Raw genomic sequence first — 18,082 nt, 5'->3', positions numbered from 1 at the left:
TTCTCATATTTGAGATTATATTGCTAATTTTTTTATATTAGTACAAAATCTTACTCGATGACCCAGGGCTACTGTAAATGACCTTTTTGTGTACTCTGGACTTGTATTCCAACTGTATTAATAAATCAAGCATGTCATTTCAAGTTTCCACAGCAGCATCCTGACAAAAGCATCCATAAATCCAACAGCAGAAGTACATAAAGCATGCCTATGTTACTGTAAAAACATCTCTAAGAGTTACAGTATGGTTTTCAAGAATCACAAAGAAAATAACACTTTGGAAAAAAATGGTAATTTGTCAAGCTACAGAGACCTAGTTTCATTCTATTTAGACACAGACTTTTTCCACTTGCAAGGGGAGGAAGAAAATGAGCAAGTAGAAAGGAATGGGGAAGGTCCAGTCATATATTCAAACAATGCTGCTTTTCTTCCTACGATGCACAAAGCAAGAATTGATATTTTTCTTTTTCCCAAATCTTCTAATAAAAATTAATTTGCATAAAATCTTTGCCTCAGTTGTGTAAAGCATTATGGACACCTATACTATAGAGTTATCTGCCAAAAATAAAAGGCAAAAAGGATTTTTCATTTCATTGTTCAGAAAATTAAAGAGCATGAGAAATGATGTTAACACCCAAAAGGTACCTCAAGAAATTAAAAAAAATAGCCAAATTACATATATTGTAGGAATGTTAAAATTTTGTCTAAGTCAGGATTTCTGTCCATCTTATTTTGCTTGTAGATAGCACTTTGTAATGAAAGCAACAATCTTCACCTATTCCTATTACTTCTTGTAATGACCTGCAATGAAGACTAGGGTTTTGAGTAGTCCGAACTCTACTTTCCCTCTAACAACAGTTTCTTATGTGGCTTGTAGTAAGTCACTTACCTTTGCCTGCACATTAATAAAATGAAGAAATAGCCTATTTATGGCTGCTGAGGAAGAATTATTGTTTGCACATGTTAAAGATCACAGGAGCTACATACATTAATTTTAGCAAAAGTTTTGTAATCTCTGCTTAGAATTGCTTTTTGCAATCGTATAAAATTCAGAATTCATTTCACATAATCAGGAATTCTTTTCACATAATCAGGTAAGCTTTGCAAACATTACTAAAGCTAAGAGTGTGGTCATTAAAAATACTCATTTAAAATCAGAAATATTAGATTGGCCTATTTTTAACATTTATTTAAAAAAAAAAGCAAAAAAGAGCACTTTTCTCACGTTATCTTCTCTATTAAATTCCTATCAAGCTGGTGTAATCTGATTTATAAAGATGCAGTGATGTTTGCAGTAAGAACTGCACCATGAATTTATCTTACTACAGCTTTACTAATGGTTTAAAAAAAAACAAAAACTTTGCGTTCAAAGAGATAGAATGTTGAAAAAGAAATTCATTTGCTAGTGCTTCATTTGAAATACAGCTGTACTGAGGATGAAGCATATTTCAGTGGGTCAAGTAGCCATTCCAGGGTTTAAGTGCGTAGGGGGATTTTCGGTGAGTAAAATATAGTACCAAGAGTAAGTCAGTAGCTTGGAAATCAAAGTAGAACTTTCTCATAACTAGTTCACAAATACTTGAATTTCCTTATATTTTACTGTTTCTTTCACAAGAGTATTAATACTCAAACAGTATTTTCTTCATGACCCTGCAGGAAATTTTAACTGGCATCCAGGCTTTTGTTCACTTCGTTCACTTTTAACAAAACGAATACTAACAATAAACAGGGACAGATTTTTGGTACACATGGAATAACGGTGACAATGATTTATTTTATAGTTTACTGTAATAGTGCCCTTAAGATACAAACAATAATAACAGGTTATTGCGGAGAGTCATTTTTCAGACTTTTTTTGGCTAAATTTGAACTTCAGAAGAACTCTTGCCCTATCCTCCTCCCTACTGAGTCTGTCCGCAATCCTCACTCCTCAATGCTATTGATTCTCTTTTGTATCTGCAACTGAACAATTTTTTAGAATCATAAAATAACGTTGGCTGAAGGGTTCTCTAGAGATTGCCTGGTCCAATCCCCTGCTCAAAGCAGGAATAACACAGATCAAGCTGCTCTGTCCAGTGAAGCCCTGAATATCTCTAAGGACGGAGATTCCACAACCTCTCTTGGCCCTTGTTCCAATATTTGACCATATTCTTGGTGAAAATTATTTTTCCTAAAAACTGATTAAATTTTTTTTTTTGGTTGCAACCTACGTCTGCTGCCTCTCATGCTATCACTGCGCACTTCCAAGAAGGGTCTGGCTGGATCTTCTCAAACCTCTCCTATTAGGCAGTTTAAGACAGCCAGTGGTTGCCAACTGGAATAGGATGCTGTACCTTAGTGGAAGAACCACCAACCTGATCTTTCTATAAATAGTATGCAATACTTATCCTCCTCTTTCTTCATAGGCAAACCAGAAAGAAGCTGGAAAATATGACTTTATAGGATGAAAAGTTTGAAAATGAGAAGAACAGAGGCAGTATTTTAATGTTTTGACATGTTTTAAATAAAAATCAATATACAGAAAGCTACAAAGCTATTTGTAACAATGTTTTTAAATTACAGGTTCAGACTTCAAAATCCACTGAAGAGCCAGGTACAGACCTCAAGCACGAATGAATATATATATTTGTCCCTCTGTTGTACTGTAGCTTTATTTATTGATCCTTTTAATTAGAAAAATTTGTATTAATGAATTCAAGCTTAAGTGAAAAGAAAGAAGGGAATATTAACTTAACCGACACTATGCAAATTACTAAGTCCTGTGCGCCATGTACGCTACAAGCTATGCCATGTATGCTACAAGTTGAGTTGGGGGAAAACAGAGAGACCCCTTATTAAGGAAACTGCTATCAAAAGCAAGTAGTAAACTACCCAAAAAAATTAAACATTCATAACACATTAAGCACAGAAAAATTACAAGCTATGGGAAAGGAAATGGGTGAAAATATTTGGCAAGTTATCCTTGTATTATTTAATGTCGCAACTATATACTGTTTTTATTCTGACATATTTCCACAGTGTATCACTTTTTGCATGTATTTTGCTTGTAACATGATTAACTCAAAACCAAAATCAGTTTATATACACAACAGCATTCCTGTATCTGTTCCAGCGTACACAATGGCACACTGCGTAACAAGAGAATGGAGCTGTCTTTCTCAGAACAGGATGAAATGTGATGATTGTGCACTTGCCAGAGATAGACTGCACAGTATGCATTCTGTTGCTTCAGATGGAGGCCAGCTTGCATCTGCTCACTGTGGTGATGTCAGTTTAAGAAAGCTCTAAACCAGAAGGATGTGGATTCCCATAACAGTTCTTACTGAAGAACTAAGAGTTAAATTAACAGTGGACTGTAGACAAGTCTTAATTCATTAAACAGAAGACAGGAGAAGTTACAATGTTGGAGGTTTCAAAAAACCTGTTCTGAAAAATATCCATTTTGGTAAGTGAGTGGCCTTGGAAATCTTTATCTACCAGTTAAGGAGAAAAGTTCAAGGAATCTTGAAGAAGAAAGTTTGGAAATCAGAAAAGCACAGAAGGCAACTGAAAACAAGAAAAAAAGGGGACTAAATGAGAAAGTGGCAAGGAATCAAATCTAAAGAGAGTAGGCACAAGCCTATCTTGAAAACTAAACAACTATTAATGGAGGGTGTATGCATGTGTGTGTGGCGGGGGGTGTCTCACACATGGGTGTTTAGACTTGAATTCTATGATGAGTCAGTTTTCTATTCCTATTCAACTTCTGAGAGAGGATAAACTGGCAAAAAAGAACATAACTACAGAAAAGATTTGAAAGAAGGACAGCAGGAAAGGTTGAAGATATGCATGGTTCTGGCCCAAAGGTGACAAAGATGATAATCTCCACTACAGAGGGAGGAAAAAATATATAGATTCTGTTAAATAAACGAATCATAGAGTAAAGTCTAATAAAAGTAACAGTACAAGAAGCAGAAAAGAAAAAGCAGAAAAAGATCCATTGTAAACAAAACATTAACTAAACGGTGAAGCTACGCTTCCTGTCAGATGCTCCCTGAATAAAAGCGTATGCCACCATTTTGGTCTTGGCCCAGCCCATCTGCTTTTTCACACAGAAAAAGGAAACACGTACCAAAGCCTTCTCCTTCCATTCCAATAGGTCCGGGCTGAGGAGTCTCTCCATTCTTTAAGCAGTTATGAATGTATGCTGCCTTCCATCTGGCATACTTCCTGTGCTGAACGTTCTGGGGAAGGTAAAAGGCCAGACATTTCAACTGCTCATTTCTGTGACTTAACGTATTCAAAAAGAAATATATACAGGTCTTCCACCCTGGCAAGAGATTAAAAAATAAGCTGCTTTCTCTGCCATTATTTGACACTACTTTAAAGATGAATGACCCATGGGAAATATATCAGTGAATTAAAATCTAAAAAGCACTGCTCTAAGGGGATCTCAGCATGAAATGAAAATATGGAGATCTTCAATTAGTGCAACATGCCAGGAAAAATAAAGAAATTTAACCAAGACTATTTACTGCGAAGCACAGAGCACTGTGTAGTAAGTACTGATATGAAATGATAAAGAAAGTTTCTTATCTTCATAAACTTAGAGGACTATTTAATTCAGCTTTAAATATCTGAAACTGAAAATCCTACTTCTTCTGATCGATAAGACTGGAAATTTTTTTGTAATGATAATATTTTAAATTTCAAATAGGTATTCAAAAGTATGACTATAAAAAGGCTGTTGTAGCAGCAGATTAATGCAGGGGTGGAAAGCATGCTCTAGGACCTACAATATCTTGATTTAGTATCTTTACAATATAGCTAAAAATCAGATGAATGAGTTTACCTACATACAGACTATAAGCATAGGAAAAGGGCTTACAGTAATAATGACTTTGAATAAACTACTACTTACAAGGTTAATAACGCGTTTACTAAAAAAACATGAGTACTTCTCAAAAATGCTAATTATTATATTGGTGCACAATACCTCTTTTTGCCAATTCTCGTCCTCTGAAATGAAGCAGACGGTACTAAGCAATAAAAATGAGAAAAGAACCTGCTGCTTGCCTTTCTGATTCCATTTCCATGGTAATAGTTTGAAATTGGAAAAAAAAGTAGGGAAGGTTTATAACTTCATTATTTCAAATAAATATATACTTCATTTTTGACTATTTTCAGTTTCTGGGAAAAAGAAACTGAAGACAAGCGTTTCACTTAGGGCCTTCATAGATTCTTCTTTTCACAGAGCGGAACATCAGTGACTGAAACAAATGTTAGAGTCTCAACTGTGGCAGGGTTTTCCATTTCATTTTTTAAAATATACTTTGATGTTCCTAGGTGCAACATTAATATGGTCAAACATGAAGCGAGGATTGGCCATGTCATATCTCCTGGGATAGCTACCATAGATTCTTTTAATCCAGAAAAAGTTCTTCATTGCGGGAGAAATCTTAAACTGATTAGGCAAAGCAACGGCTTTGTCAGAAGTTATAGAAGAAACAACCACAGTCACATGTTTTGACAGGTATGAGGGTACTGTGCTTCATAGGATGAGGTTGAATATAAAGAGGTGGGAAACATGGAAGGATAAGTGAAGTAATTTTGCCAGGTGAACAGTGCAGTGTTGATAGCATGTTTTCTACCAACAATAAAATCAGAATACTACTTCTGGAAATCCACTGCAAGACACCTGTCACTAATTTCCAGATTAGCAATCACAGGGTAAATGTGGTTCAGAACCAGATGTACGTTAATCTCTTTAAAAGTCCTGACTGAAATGATATTCACAATCTTAGAGAATTAATAAGAGATCCAAAATTGTATTTCACAAAACCCATTGCACTGCTGCTCAGAACAGGACAAGCTACAAGTGCTACAGCATAACGGATAACGTCAGCAAGCTCCCTGGTTCCTATTTAATTCATATCAGCTGTGTCTTATAAAACATGTCTTCCAGAAAGTCATTTCACCTAGGTCTAATATTGAGAAGTAGAACATCCACTGTTTCCTCTAATACAATCTACTCATACTATCTAATCATCAGTCACTCACCAGTTATAAACATATACGTTATTTACAATACCCACTGTCTGATTTTAAGTGTCAACTACCTGCTTTCTGCTGTTGACTTAAAAGCCTTTTAATTGTCAATATTCCATACTTTTGAAGGCAATTCCATACTGAAAAGACAGACAGATGGTCTGACTTATAAGTGGTAGAAAATGTAGGCGTCTTTCTATAACCAGAGGCAGGCTGAGCCTTACTTCAGACTAACACTGAAGACTTCTGCAGAATTCTGTGACATCCCCATGGCACACTGATCCCATCACTCCTTCATGTGGCACTGGATAAGGAAACCGGTGAAACTTAACAATGGTAGCCAGAAGTGGAAACCTATTACTGTATTTTTTCTACATAATATTTTAATAAAGTTTTCACTAATTAAATGAATTAAAAATGAGATGATATCCTGCTTCTTTCCAATCAAAGCACTGCTGTCCTTTTAGCAACAATAAAAAAAAAATATATATTCAAGAAGTAAGTATTTACCACCGCTAGGATTCCACATCGGCATTTATAACAGTTTTTTCCACACGCACAAAACGATTGCCTCAGGACCTCTGAAGTTACTGAATTGTGCACAGGAAGTGTTACAAGCAGGGACTGGATTCCTACAACCTGAAGTTGTGTGTCTTATCAGTACATTAAAACGTACACTTACTCTCTGGCTGTATGAACTTTGGATTCCAGGGTGCATAGCAGCCAGTTTCAACAGAACACACTGAAGAGCACGCCACACTTGTGTCTCTTGACAAAAAAATGTATATAGGAATCATTTCAGGCTATGGAAGACTTAGAATCCAAGTGTTCCCTTCCTCGGACAAGAAATCTATCATTAATATCTATACATACTACTATACATTAAGTACATCACCATCAAAACCATTCTTTCATCTTCCTTCCAGTCTTATAAATGAAAGGAGCCATAGCTACTGTTTTTTAAACCTAGCAAATCTTCCTGCACGTTAGGCACATCTATCAGATCAAGGTTCTCAGGGGATTTAAACACAGGATGTCTAGCCTGTGAATTCCAAACAAAGCATGGAATAGTCTGGGCCCAGCACAGACACAGTCACAGCTTGTTATGTGTCTTCAAAGTAATAGAACTTTTCTAAGGGAATTTTACTAGTGGAAACATAGAAGATTGTAGCGCTCCAGCACGTGAGAAATCAAAATATTTGTGAATTACCTACATGGATTTAGGTGTCCTGAGGTGTACTAAGCACTTACAAGATCAGCGCTTGCTGACTTGGTCTCAGATGATTTCATATCATTGCTGCTTCTTATTTATTGCTCAGAATACTCCAACCTTCCTTTAACGATCTTTGAAACGTCTTTACCAGACAGTAACAGCTTTCTATAAATTTTTGTCCTTGCCAAATGTTTTCAACTTTACCATTACATTTTCAAAATAAGTTTCTCATTCAGTAAATTCAGAAAGGAACATCTAACTTTTAATAAAATATTCCTTGTCCTGGAAGTAAGAGTGTATGTTCCAGCATATTTGAGATTAATTCTCCCGTGAGGCACGAGTAACAGAAAGCAGCTGATCGTGCAGCTAGGAGAAAAGCTTACTTTGTAATAGACCTAGACATTATTTTAGTGTGCCTTAATAAAAATAATTACGATCTCGTTCAGTCAATCCTGGAATATTTGTTCGCTTAAAAAATAAACTGCCGTGAACAGCACTAGAATTGGGTTTGTGTTAGTTACTTTAGTAGATAAAATTTTTGAACTAAAATACTAAAGTCCTAATGGTCAGATAGTAAGTCACTTTTTATGAAACAAATTTATATCCTTCCAGCTTCACATATCACCTTTTAAAGGTGGGGCTTGTTGCAACATCAGAAGTATCTATTCTAACTAAAACTGTACACAATTCCATCTCAATTATTGCCACTGTAAAAACTTCCTCCTTACAGGGTGAAAAAGAAAAAGGTGTGAAGATGGAGATGGCCAGAAACTTTGCATCATTTTTCCCTGCAGCCATTTATACTTAGTCAGTGTAATGCTGCATCCCATAATAATGACCAGACTTTGAATTTGAGACTGATACTTGTTAAGTCATGAAGTATCTTCTAATAGATTATACTTATCTAGTATTTCACATGCAACTTATATAAATACCTAGCAAGATTGCCTATGATTTACCAACATGTATTTGACTACACCATTAAAACCAACGGTCTTTGAAGTTCGTATTTACAAACTGTAAGAACATTTTAAGGAATTAAAATAGTAACTTGCATCTGTGCTATGAAAAGCACTCAGATAATACACTGGTATCCTTAACACTTACCTCTTCAGAGAGCTCCCCAAATACTGTCAGAACATCTATCAGAAGACTTGCAGTATAAAAGGACTTTATCATGTTTCTGCAAAAAAAGAAAAGATTTCACTAACTTGGTAACATCAACCTTTTAAGAGTTGGCAGTTTAGATTATACTGTCTTATTTAAAACCAATCATCACTGATTTTTTCCTTTTAATCTGACATTGAAGAACCCCCTTCATGATATTTAAACTTAAGAATAAATTGACTAGTCTCCTGACTACTACACAGAAAGTTTTCTTGTTTGTTTGTTTGTTTCTAAAGTGGCTTATATGTTCTGCACTTGGTTTATAATTTAGAACATTCACTAGACATCCTACATTAGTTCGGTATCAGTCTGGGCCTTTAACAAGCTTGCCAGAAGGTGGACAACCTCTTCAAGACTACCAGAAGGAAGGGAACAGTGAGCAAAGTTAAGAGACAGAGAAGTAGTAAAAAGTGGAGGTTTCCAAAAGAGAAATGAATGCATTAAAGCACAGTTCCTGCTTCCAGTCATACTAAGAGAGTGTGGATTCAAATTCCCTACAAATCTATTAATTCAGGCAACAAATCAAAGATTTTTCACCTACTTATGAAACTGCCCAGCTCTGTCTTCATTGTCTGCATACAAAAACATTTTCAAAGCATAATTTTCCACATGAGCACAACCAACAATTTCCTGAGTAATAGCTTCATTATCACCAAATTGCTTTTTCATCTGAAAAAAAGTTGAAAAAAATCAGACATTCATTAGCGTCTTAGACTTTGGCAATTTTACAATCTAATTCAAACACAAGAAGCTGCTGATTCTGACAAATCCAAGAAAAATTTAAAAAATAAAACACTATACCAATTATTTTACAAATCTCCAGCTTCTTAACATAATAAATGACAACAGCAGACTGCCAATGAGAAAATACATTATTTTGGAGAGAAAATTATTATGAATTAGTAGCTCTGAATAATATCCACTAATACAGAATAACTTTTAAATAAAAAAAAGAACTTTAAAAACAGAGACAACAACATGCAACTGTAATACTGCAAAAGAATAACTACAGATTTTTTTTCCTTACTATCTGAAATACCAAGAGCTGTGAAGCCCAAATGAGGATTCAACTCACTTAAATTGAAAAATAACGCATGTTTTGCAAAGATACTGTAGGTCAGACTGACTATACATCTTCTCTTTTGCAAGATTCACTACAGCAGATTACCTCTTTAAAGAGCCCCAGTCCTACCTTGACTGGTCTAGCGACCTACAGATTTACTGGAATTTTCAGTGTAAGCAGCATGTTGCCATTCAAAGACCTCTTTTCAAAGGGGTTAGAGTACAAGAAGCCTCAGGTTTCCTAATAAAAATCAGTAAAGCAAATAACCCTGTTACAGTTACAACAGGTGGACTTACAACTTCTGAATAGGCTTACTGTTTGCGCACAAGGAAATCTCAAGCTATCCTTTGAGAACAAAAACAGGAACACTGTGTGATACTAACCTGCAGTCCTTATTTTGCCAAAAGATTTAAAAACAATCTCTGAATGGCACTTATTTTTCAGTGTGTGAACGTGAAGAAAATTTAATCCTACAGGCTGCATTTCTATAATATTTTTCACATTGCTGCCAACTTTGCAATGCATATAATGTTGCCAGAAAAGTTACTTGTTTTCAGCAGTGAAATACAAACATTCCAAATAGTGCTTTAAACTTAACAGATTTTTGTGGAATTCATATTCTACACAAAGTCTTTAAAAAGCATTAGTGTTTTTCAAAGCGTAATTTTGTTTCTTTCTTGTTGGGTGTATCATAACCTTTAAGTTGTAAAACATATATCTGAAATGAGACATTGTTGAAGTTCACTGAGGAAAAAATTGTTTATATATATTTTATAAGCCTATATATACACCTTACACTTAGAAAACAACTTAATATTAGACTTGATCTGATGTTCAATGGAGACAGTTTCAAGGGCACAAATAGCACTCAGTTGCATACACTCCTAAAAAAAATTAAAGTTGTCCAAGTTGTTTACTTCTGAAACTATCCTTCGGACAATCTGTAATTCAGTACTGCAGTACTGATGTTTTTAACTATGACTCATGATTTCAACCTAAAAATCACGCAAATTGGGTTTAATTTTAGTACAAGCATTTAAATTAAAGTTACCTACTGAAAAAGCAAAACACCACAGCTACATGTAAAATATTTTTGATCAAAACATGCATTTTAGATCCAAAAATCACCATATTTAATTAACTACAAGGATTTTTCTTGCAATAAGACTAACCGGTGATTTCTAGATGTTTCTATTGTTTTATCCCTTGCTAGCATAAAATTCAGAATTGTTTGCAAGCTTCTGCCTAACCTCTGAAATAATCAATAGTAGCAACACACCAAAACCTGAGAGAAACATTGAGCACAGATATGTGAAACTCCTTTATGCCCCCTGCTGGTTAGTTGCAGTCTGACAATGGCCACCGTCAAATTTCTGTAGCGATACTAACACTCCAACTTGTCGTTCTGCCCACTCTTCCAACTCCCCCCAAACGCTACACCAGAACTGCTTAGACGTGCTCTCTCTCTCCAGCTTTCCACCACCTGGCTAAATAGAACAAACACAGAATGCTGCCAAAAAAAGTTACTTGGTTTCAGAAGTGAATTCATATTCTACATAAGGTCTTCAAAAAGCATTAGTGTTTTTGAAAGCCTAATTTTGTTTCTTTCTTGAATACAAACAGCATCATCTGCCAGCATGCACGAATACTTCCTCCTTGTATCACCTGCCACATAGACAATATTACCATTAACTGAAAGACAAACCATCTTAATAGAGACAGACACCCAAGGGTTTTTGCTGGGTTTTTTTGTCTTTCCGTATTTGAAACGGAAAGTGTAGCTGCATACTGCAGATAGTCTAGCTCCTGCAGTACTATAAGGAATCCAATAACCTTGAACAATCTTTAGCGAATGTGGAGGAAAATCTTTTGGAGTTTTAATATATTCTCTCCCGTCACCCCTTCCTTTCTGGTATGAAAAATCAGAGCTATGAAGATGTTGAAGTTTCATGAAATAACACACCAACAACAATTCACTTCATCCTACATTTTTGATTGCTAAAAACCACTGATAAAACATAGCAAGGAAAACAAGGTATGAACAGAAGACAAAAGGTTATGTGCAGTCGGAAAAAAAAAATCTGAAGAATTGAAGGCTTTTTCAGTAGTTTCACACAAACTCTTCAGGCATTACTCTGGCTAGATTTTGAACAGAAATATTAATATTGAACACAAAATGTACCTCTGCTCCATTTTATAATGTTACTTTCTGCTTCCAAACTAGCCCTTAAGCATTAAAATCAATACACTAGTTCCTTCTGGACTATTGAAAACTACTCTACAAAACACCAGTCTAAAACAGCTACCGAAGCTTAAACTGACCATTGGTCCCTTTCTTTCTTAGTTTAACTCTATTTAAGGTTTTAGGTTTTCATATTATTGGGTCCTCTCAAAAGAGTTTGGCTTTTATCTGCACAGACACGATCATGCTTATAAGAATTCATATAAGATCCCCAATCTCTATTAGGAGATTGGATCAAAAGTATTTTAATCTTTTAAGAGTATGTTTTAAAAAATTCCCTAGGTACAAAAATTTGGGAAAAAAATTACAAAAGCATGAAAGACTAGGCTAGCCACTCCTATAGAAGTGGAAACAACTCTCAAAGACCACGTGGAATCAAAGACAAATCAATAAAAAGGTCTTTTGAAAAGCCTGCGTTTATTTCATAATAAGTGATATCTTTTCTCACTTATGAGAGTGAGAATATGTTGATGTAGTATCTTTGTAATTCATATCGTCTAAATGAAATTATAGTGTAAGTGTGGACTGTAATGAGGTTGGAGAGGGAACGAGAGCTTTACCTCCTTCCAGTCCTTCTGACAATTTATTACATACAACTTAAAAAATATACACAGTATGCCTGCATACAGAATATTTGCATTATTAGCTGATGACAGAGAAAAGACAACATTTGCAGAAGCTTAAATAGAAATTAAAGTAACATCACAACTGTAGAGGAGAGTAATAAATTCTACTCACAGCTTCCAACTGATCCATAAGTTTGGATAAAAATTTACGGCATTCTGGGGTTTTACTATCAATCTTCATCCCTGTTTGCATTGCATACAAACGGCCTTTAAAGGAAACAAATCAAGAGAGAAAAAAAAACACAAGAGCGAATGAGTATCTATGGCAAAACTCAAACTCAAAGCAAGCAATGTCGTTCCCCCCCCCCCAACATATCTGAAAGACAAAACTCATCTTGTGGCTTAACAAGGGGCTACTACAGTGCTACGGAGCACTAACAGCTAAATCTAGATACGTTCAGTCTTGCAGATATACTGGGAGGTATTTTTCTGAGTTTGCTTCATTTTGAAACATGAGCTTTCCTGTTGATTTCAATTGACAGTTTGCATTGCTACGAAGCAATATTAACTGCTTTTGCAAAAGACCACCACCCGTCATCTGCAACTCTCTCAAATGTGACCTGAACTCAATTTTTATCCCAAATTATATGTCAAAAATTTTCACAGAGCTCTTAACATATATGTATAAGTATTGAGCATATGAATATAGGCAGAAATGGAATGTCCGGTAGCAGGAGCTAATTAGCTTTAAAACTGAACTTGAACAAATGGACTTCAACATCTATTATATCCATGTATATATATACACATCCTCAAAAGGCACACAAGACAAACACCCCACCTTTATATCAGATAAGACAAACATCATTAAACTTGCCCTACAAGTAATGTTTCCATTTTTTCATATGATCTTGACATTGAGTGATTAACCTCTTCCAATTAAAAAAAGACCAACAAAACTACCAAAATCTATGAATTCTTTGTATGCACATGCCAGAATTGGACATGCTTTAGGAAAGAGTAAAACCAAAAAAAATTATTTTTCCCTAGGATTAAAACATAGACAAGTGATAAGGGACAGTAACCAACTGGAGAAGGTTCTTCACAAAGCAACCACTCTATTAATTCATGCTCCTGACCCTCAAGGAAGTCTTACAAAACATCTTCAAATGCAGAGCTTAAGAACAACAATGTTGTAAACTCTACTGAATATTATCATGAATTAGTTTTTATGGCACACTCCAATGACCTTCTTCCTGCAAGCCCTTGAGCTTTGCAAAATGAAACTTATTTGCTTAACAGCTTTATCATCTCTCCCTTTCTAAATATCCTTTCATGCACTACAGATACCTGTCACCCTTTTCTCTCAAAATCATTTCAGTTATCACAAACATAGAAAGCAATTGTTTTCAACCTGTACTCAGCCTGCTGCTTGCTGCTGAACACAGGATATGTTCAACAGCTTGCCTGCCCTTTCCACTCATTATCAGTTTGCCTAATAAAACTGAACATCCCTCTCCACAAAACTTTCCTAGATTCTGCTGATGGACAAAACAATTTAAATCATTTTTCTAGATTTTAAAATTAGCATTTCACAAGTTTCAAATGCATCTGATTATTCAAACTAGACGAAGTGTACGTTCCTTATTTGAGACAGTAAAGTTGACACATTTTTGAATTTTAAAATAAAGCTGTTTTTGAGTTGTCCAACCACTAAAAGACTAGAATATTAAAGAGCAGCTAAGAAATAAAGAAGCTGTGCCCTTCAATGCCTCACTGCTCTTAGAATTTAGAAAACAAGCTAGCACCCTTCTACTTAAGTCTTCAGTAAAAACTAATCAAGTAAACATCTGTTCTAAGCTGAAATAAAAAAAATCAGGAATGAATACAAGGTATGAACAAATGAAAATGAAAATTGACAATGATAAATGAAAGACAGCAGTTCTAAAACAAATTGTATTTGCCATCAGCGACAACACTGAGATTAAACTAATTACTGATATGTACTCTCAAATCCATCTTATTTATCTTCAAGATGCTGACATATTATCATTAAGAACTATGAAATGAGCAAATGCAAAGTTAAAATTACATTTCAAAGAAATCAAACATAGAAAGATGCAGATTTGTATTTAAGGCACTCAATTTAAGTCTACTGCTAATTAAAATATCATAATCGTATGATGAGAGGTTAGTGTTTACAGTCTTCAATTAAACTGATTTTTAAATATGCACTTGATTGAAAGCTTCCCTTAACACGTTTCATGGTATAATTTAGTAACTTACCACTTAGGAATTAACAAAATGGATGTCAGATCTACGGGCCACCTAGATCAGTATTTTTTATTTTGACAGATGCAAATACTAGACATTTTCAGATGAAACCACAGGAAATGAATGCTAGACTGATGTGAGTTGGGGCGACATAAATTCAGAATATCCTTGATCACTACCGGATACAGCTTTCTCTTAAGCTATACGTATGAAGAATCCATCTTCATACCTCTTTCAAAATTATATAAAGAGAAACTCTTTATAAAAAGAGCTCTTACACATAAACGGAAATCTTGCAAACTTCTTTTTTAGTGATTAGGTTAATCCTCAAAACTCAAGAGCTACTTATTTGTAACTGTTACTCTTCAAGATTGCTACCTATATGTGGATTTTTTTTTCACATGCACTGCAAATACACCCATTTAAATATGGAAAACAAGAGAACATTTTTCCAAAAAGGGGTGTATTTAAAAGCCTGTGGCAACTGTATGCTTTGTAGGCAGCCCTAAAAAGCCAGTCCCCTTCCCTTTCAGGATTTAGAGACCAAGAAAAACTCAAAGACTCCCTTCAGGCATCCCAGTGAACTAGAGCAGAGGAGCGAGCCTTGAACACACAGAGAATACAGGTCAAAGAACAATAGTTACAGATAAGAAACATGTTTTTCTTGTCTATATACAAATTTACACTATGGGTGACTTCAAGCAATGTTCCTCATCAACATGACTTTCCTGTTTGAAAAGGACTCTGGGATCAAGGTGCCAAAGAGCTTGCAGGTCATTAAAGCTTGGAGAACTGTTCCCCAAAGAATATATACATTCCCATGAAACTATGGAAGTGCTCCAAGTAGGAGCCCTACACGCTCTACAGAGACACTATTAATGTCACCTGAGCTAAGGTTAAACGTGCTTCAACTGTCACTGCAATTACATCTCTGCACCACATGATCAACTATGCAATGAGACAGTTACTGCATCAAACCATCAATCCTTCTGATTTTAATCAATGTCAATACAAACTGGAAAGCAGTCTTCCTGAAGGATCTTACTAAGGAAAAGTCAAAGCACACTTAAGTTATCTTAACAAATGCAGGGAGTCCAGAGCTATCTTTCAAGAATTCTTAAGAGTTCAAAATTTTTTGCGTACTCATTTCATCACAGATGATGAATAGGTTCAAAAGGGGTACTGCATATCAAAACCTAGCCAGAGACAGACCTCTCATGAAGCAATGATTGAGGTAGGGGCAAAAGCTTTTACTTATTTCTCAAGTAGACAGTGAGGAAGGCTACGATGCTTGTGAAAATCACTCTTGACAGAGCACGGCAAACTAGTAGCATTCAGTACTGAAAGAGAGTCTTCACTGAGGGAAATGCAAAAATATCTTTGAAAGTAACCTTCTTGTAATGCAAAACTAGGCAACCTGCAGGTCAGAAAATGCAAAGCATAGCCTGCCAGTCAAAATCGTCTGGAACAGCGGCTTCAAATCATGAACTGAAGAAACTGAAGAAAACTGATGTATTAAGTATACTTTCCACAGTTTGAAGCACACCAGTCACAAACAAAATGTTGCCAAGAAGAACACTTGAGTAAACTTACTGCTTTACTCAGAGCTGCTCTAGTCAAAAGCAGGGGGAAGGCAGGGGACTTGAAAAACTGTGTCAATAATTATCAAACTTATCGGGCAGACAGCAAGTGATATTGTTGAAAAACTGAAAGATCTGAGGAACTGCTCTGATAGAAACAGAAAAGGATGAAGGGAGAACAATCTGGTAGTTGCCCCTACTGATAATACTGAAATGATAATAATATCCTTCTAATGTTTTTAAATACTTCTACTCCTTACATTTTTGTGTATTATTATTACACCTCATTCCTAAGGCAAAAAATGTAATTTATTTCCAAACACACTTTTTTCTGTGCCTGCATCTTTTGTCATCCTTCTGTCTACTCCCTCTAATTTTGAAATATCCAGACTATTCTAGATGAAGGTAACCTCTAAGAGAACGGTGTTTTCAATACCATGACTTTTACCACCTTATGTGTCCCAAGTCTTGTATTTTTCATTTCTGTGCAGTTTATGGCAATGCCATCAACATAAATATTACAGTAATAACATGCTCTCATCTACTAAAGGCAGTCTATTATGCCCGTATTATATCTGACTGCAGATGGGCAAATTCACTTCATTACCGAATATTCAGCAGCAATTAGCAGAATTTATTTTTCCTGTGTTAATATCTTCAATGAAATTTTAAACTGGCAAATAATGGTCGAAGAATGGTCTTCCATGTTTATGTTGACAGGAAATCTCAGTGGCAAAGACCTCCTAAGCAAGAGGCCAAATGTCTACCACCTTCAACATCTCTGTTTGCTGAGAAAGCCAAACATAGTAAGTCAAGATTTCTCCTCATTTCTTAAAGAAAATAGAGTAATTATTTACATTCCTTTAAATCCAGCTATTCTGGTTTCTATAATACTGCAAAAGCAATGGAATGCACTTCTACATTGCTTGCTGAAGCCACATAAATCCTGTTTTAAAGCAAATAGTTCAATTTCTAATAGTGTGGCGTTCAACTCCTAAACGCTATGGACACCACAGAAAGAGATACTCTTTTGTGTTCTGCATTACAACTCTATTTCAGTCAAAGAGATTGCCTTTTAAAAGAGAGCACTTGAATTTTTAAATGGCTTGAGATGCCATTTTACATCAAAATGATTTTGAAGTGCTTTCAAGCAAGAACTCTGAGTCGAACACTGCATAAAGTGCATGTCCCAAATGACCACAGTAACACACTGTAAAACCAAACAACTAGAGTTTTGGGAGCCATTTGCTTGGTTATCTTTAATAATAACTTTCCTCTGTGACAAGCCAGGCTGCTGAAAATTCTGATATAAAAGATAATTAAAATCACAGATTGTAGCTGCAAGAGTTTTCACGTTTTTGAAGATTAAACAAATTACTTGAAGAGTGTAGGTATTCCTGGAAATGACTTGCAATTCTCCTCTCTATTCACTATTTGTGATGAACATTTGGAATACTTGGAAGCAAATAAATGAGCACGATTACTGGTTCTTTTTAAACTTCTTTTATGCAATTGTCTTCCTCCACAGATACTATGCTGCTTCCCCTGTCTCCCCTCCCCTTCACCTAAATCATGTAGCGCAAAGGATTTTAATGTGGTCAACCACAGTGGTACATGCAAAAAGCATGGCACTGAAGAGGTAAAAGAGGCTACACAGACCTAATGTCTAAATATTAATTAACGTTGCAAGTAGAGCTAAAGTCACTTGTAATCTTTTACGCACAAAGACAGACCTGTTTTGCCAATTATTAACTAAAAGAGGGTTTGCGCTCAGTTTTCAGACAGGACATTTATCTTCAAATTCATAAAGACTTGGCAAGTAATCATTCTCAGAAAAATGTTTTGCCAAGACAACTACAAAATTTATGTCTTGATTTGTTGCCCTTAATCTTTGTTCAGTAAATACTAAGTGTGGGTGTGCTGGAAGGAATTATACAGTGAGCTTTACAG

General features: G+C 35.4%; 1 protein-coding gene across 2 annotated transcripts in view; it reads right to left on the bottom strand.

Annotated features, from left to right (window-relative positions):
- The window catches only part of VTA1 (vesicle trafficking 1), a 42,938-nt gene that overhangs the window by 15,880 nt on the left and 8,976 nt on the right, over positions 1–18,082 (bottom strand). For both annotated transcript variants that reach the window (XM_068938518.1, XM_068938517.1), the window contains exons 2-5: positions 12,451–12,545; positions 8,949–9,076; positions 8,348–8,423; positions 4,112–4,223 (exon numbers count right to left, since the gene is read on the bottom strand). In XM_068938518.1, coding sequence (XP_068794619.1) covers positions 4,112–4,223; positions 8,348–8,423; positions 8,949–9,076; positions 12,451–12,545 — 411 coding nt within the window. The remainder of the gene's footprint in view (positions 1–4,111; positions 4,224–8,347; positions 8,424–8,948; positions 9,077–12,450; positions 12,546–18,082) is intronic.

The sequence above is a fragment of the Struthio camelus genome, chromosome 3 (assembly GCF_040807025.1).
Source record: "Struthio camelus isolate bStrCam1 chromosome 3, bStrCam1.hap1, whole genome shotgun sequence".
NCBI lineage: Eukaryota > Metazoa > Chordata > Aves > Struthioniformes > Struthionidae > Struthio > Struthio camelus.
This window is presented reverse-complemented; position numbering and strand designations above follow the sequence as displayed.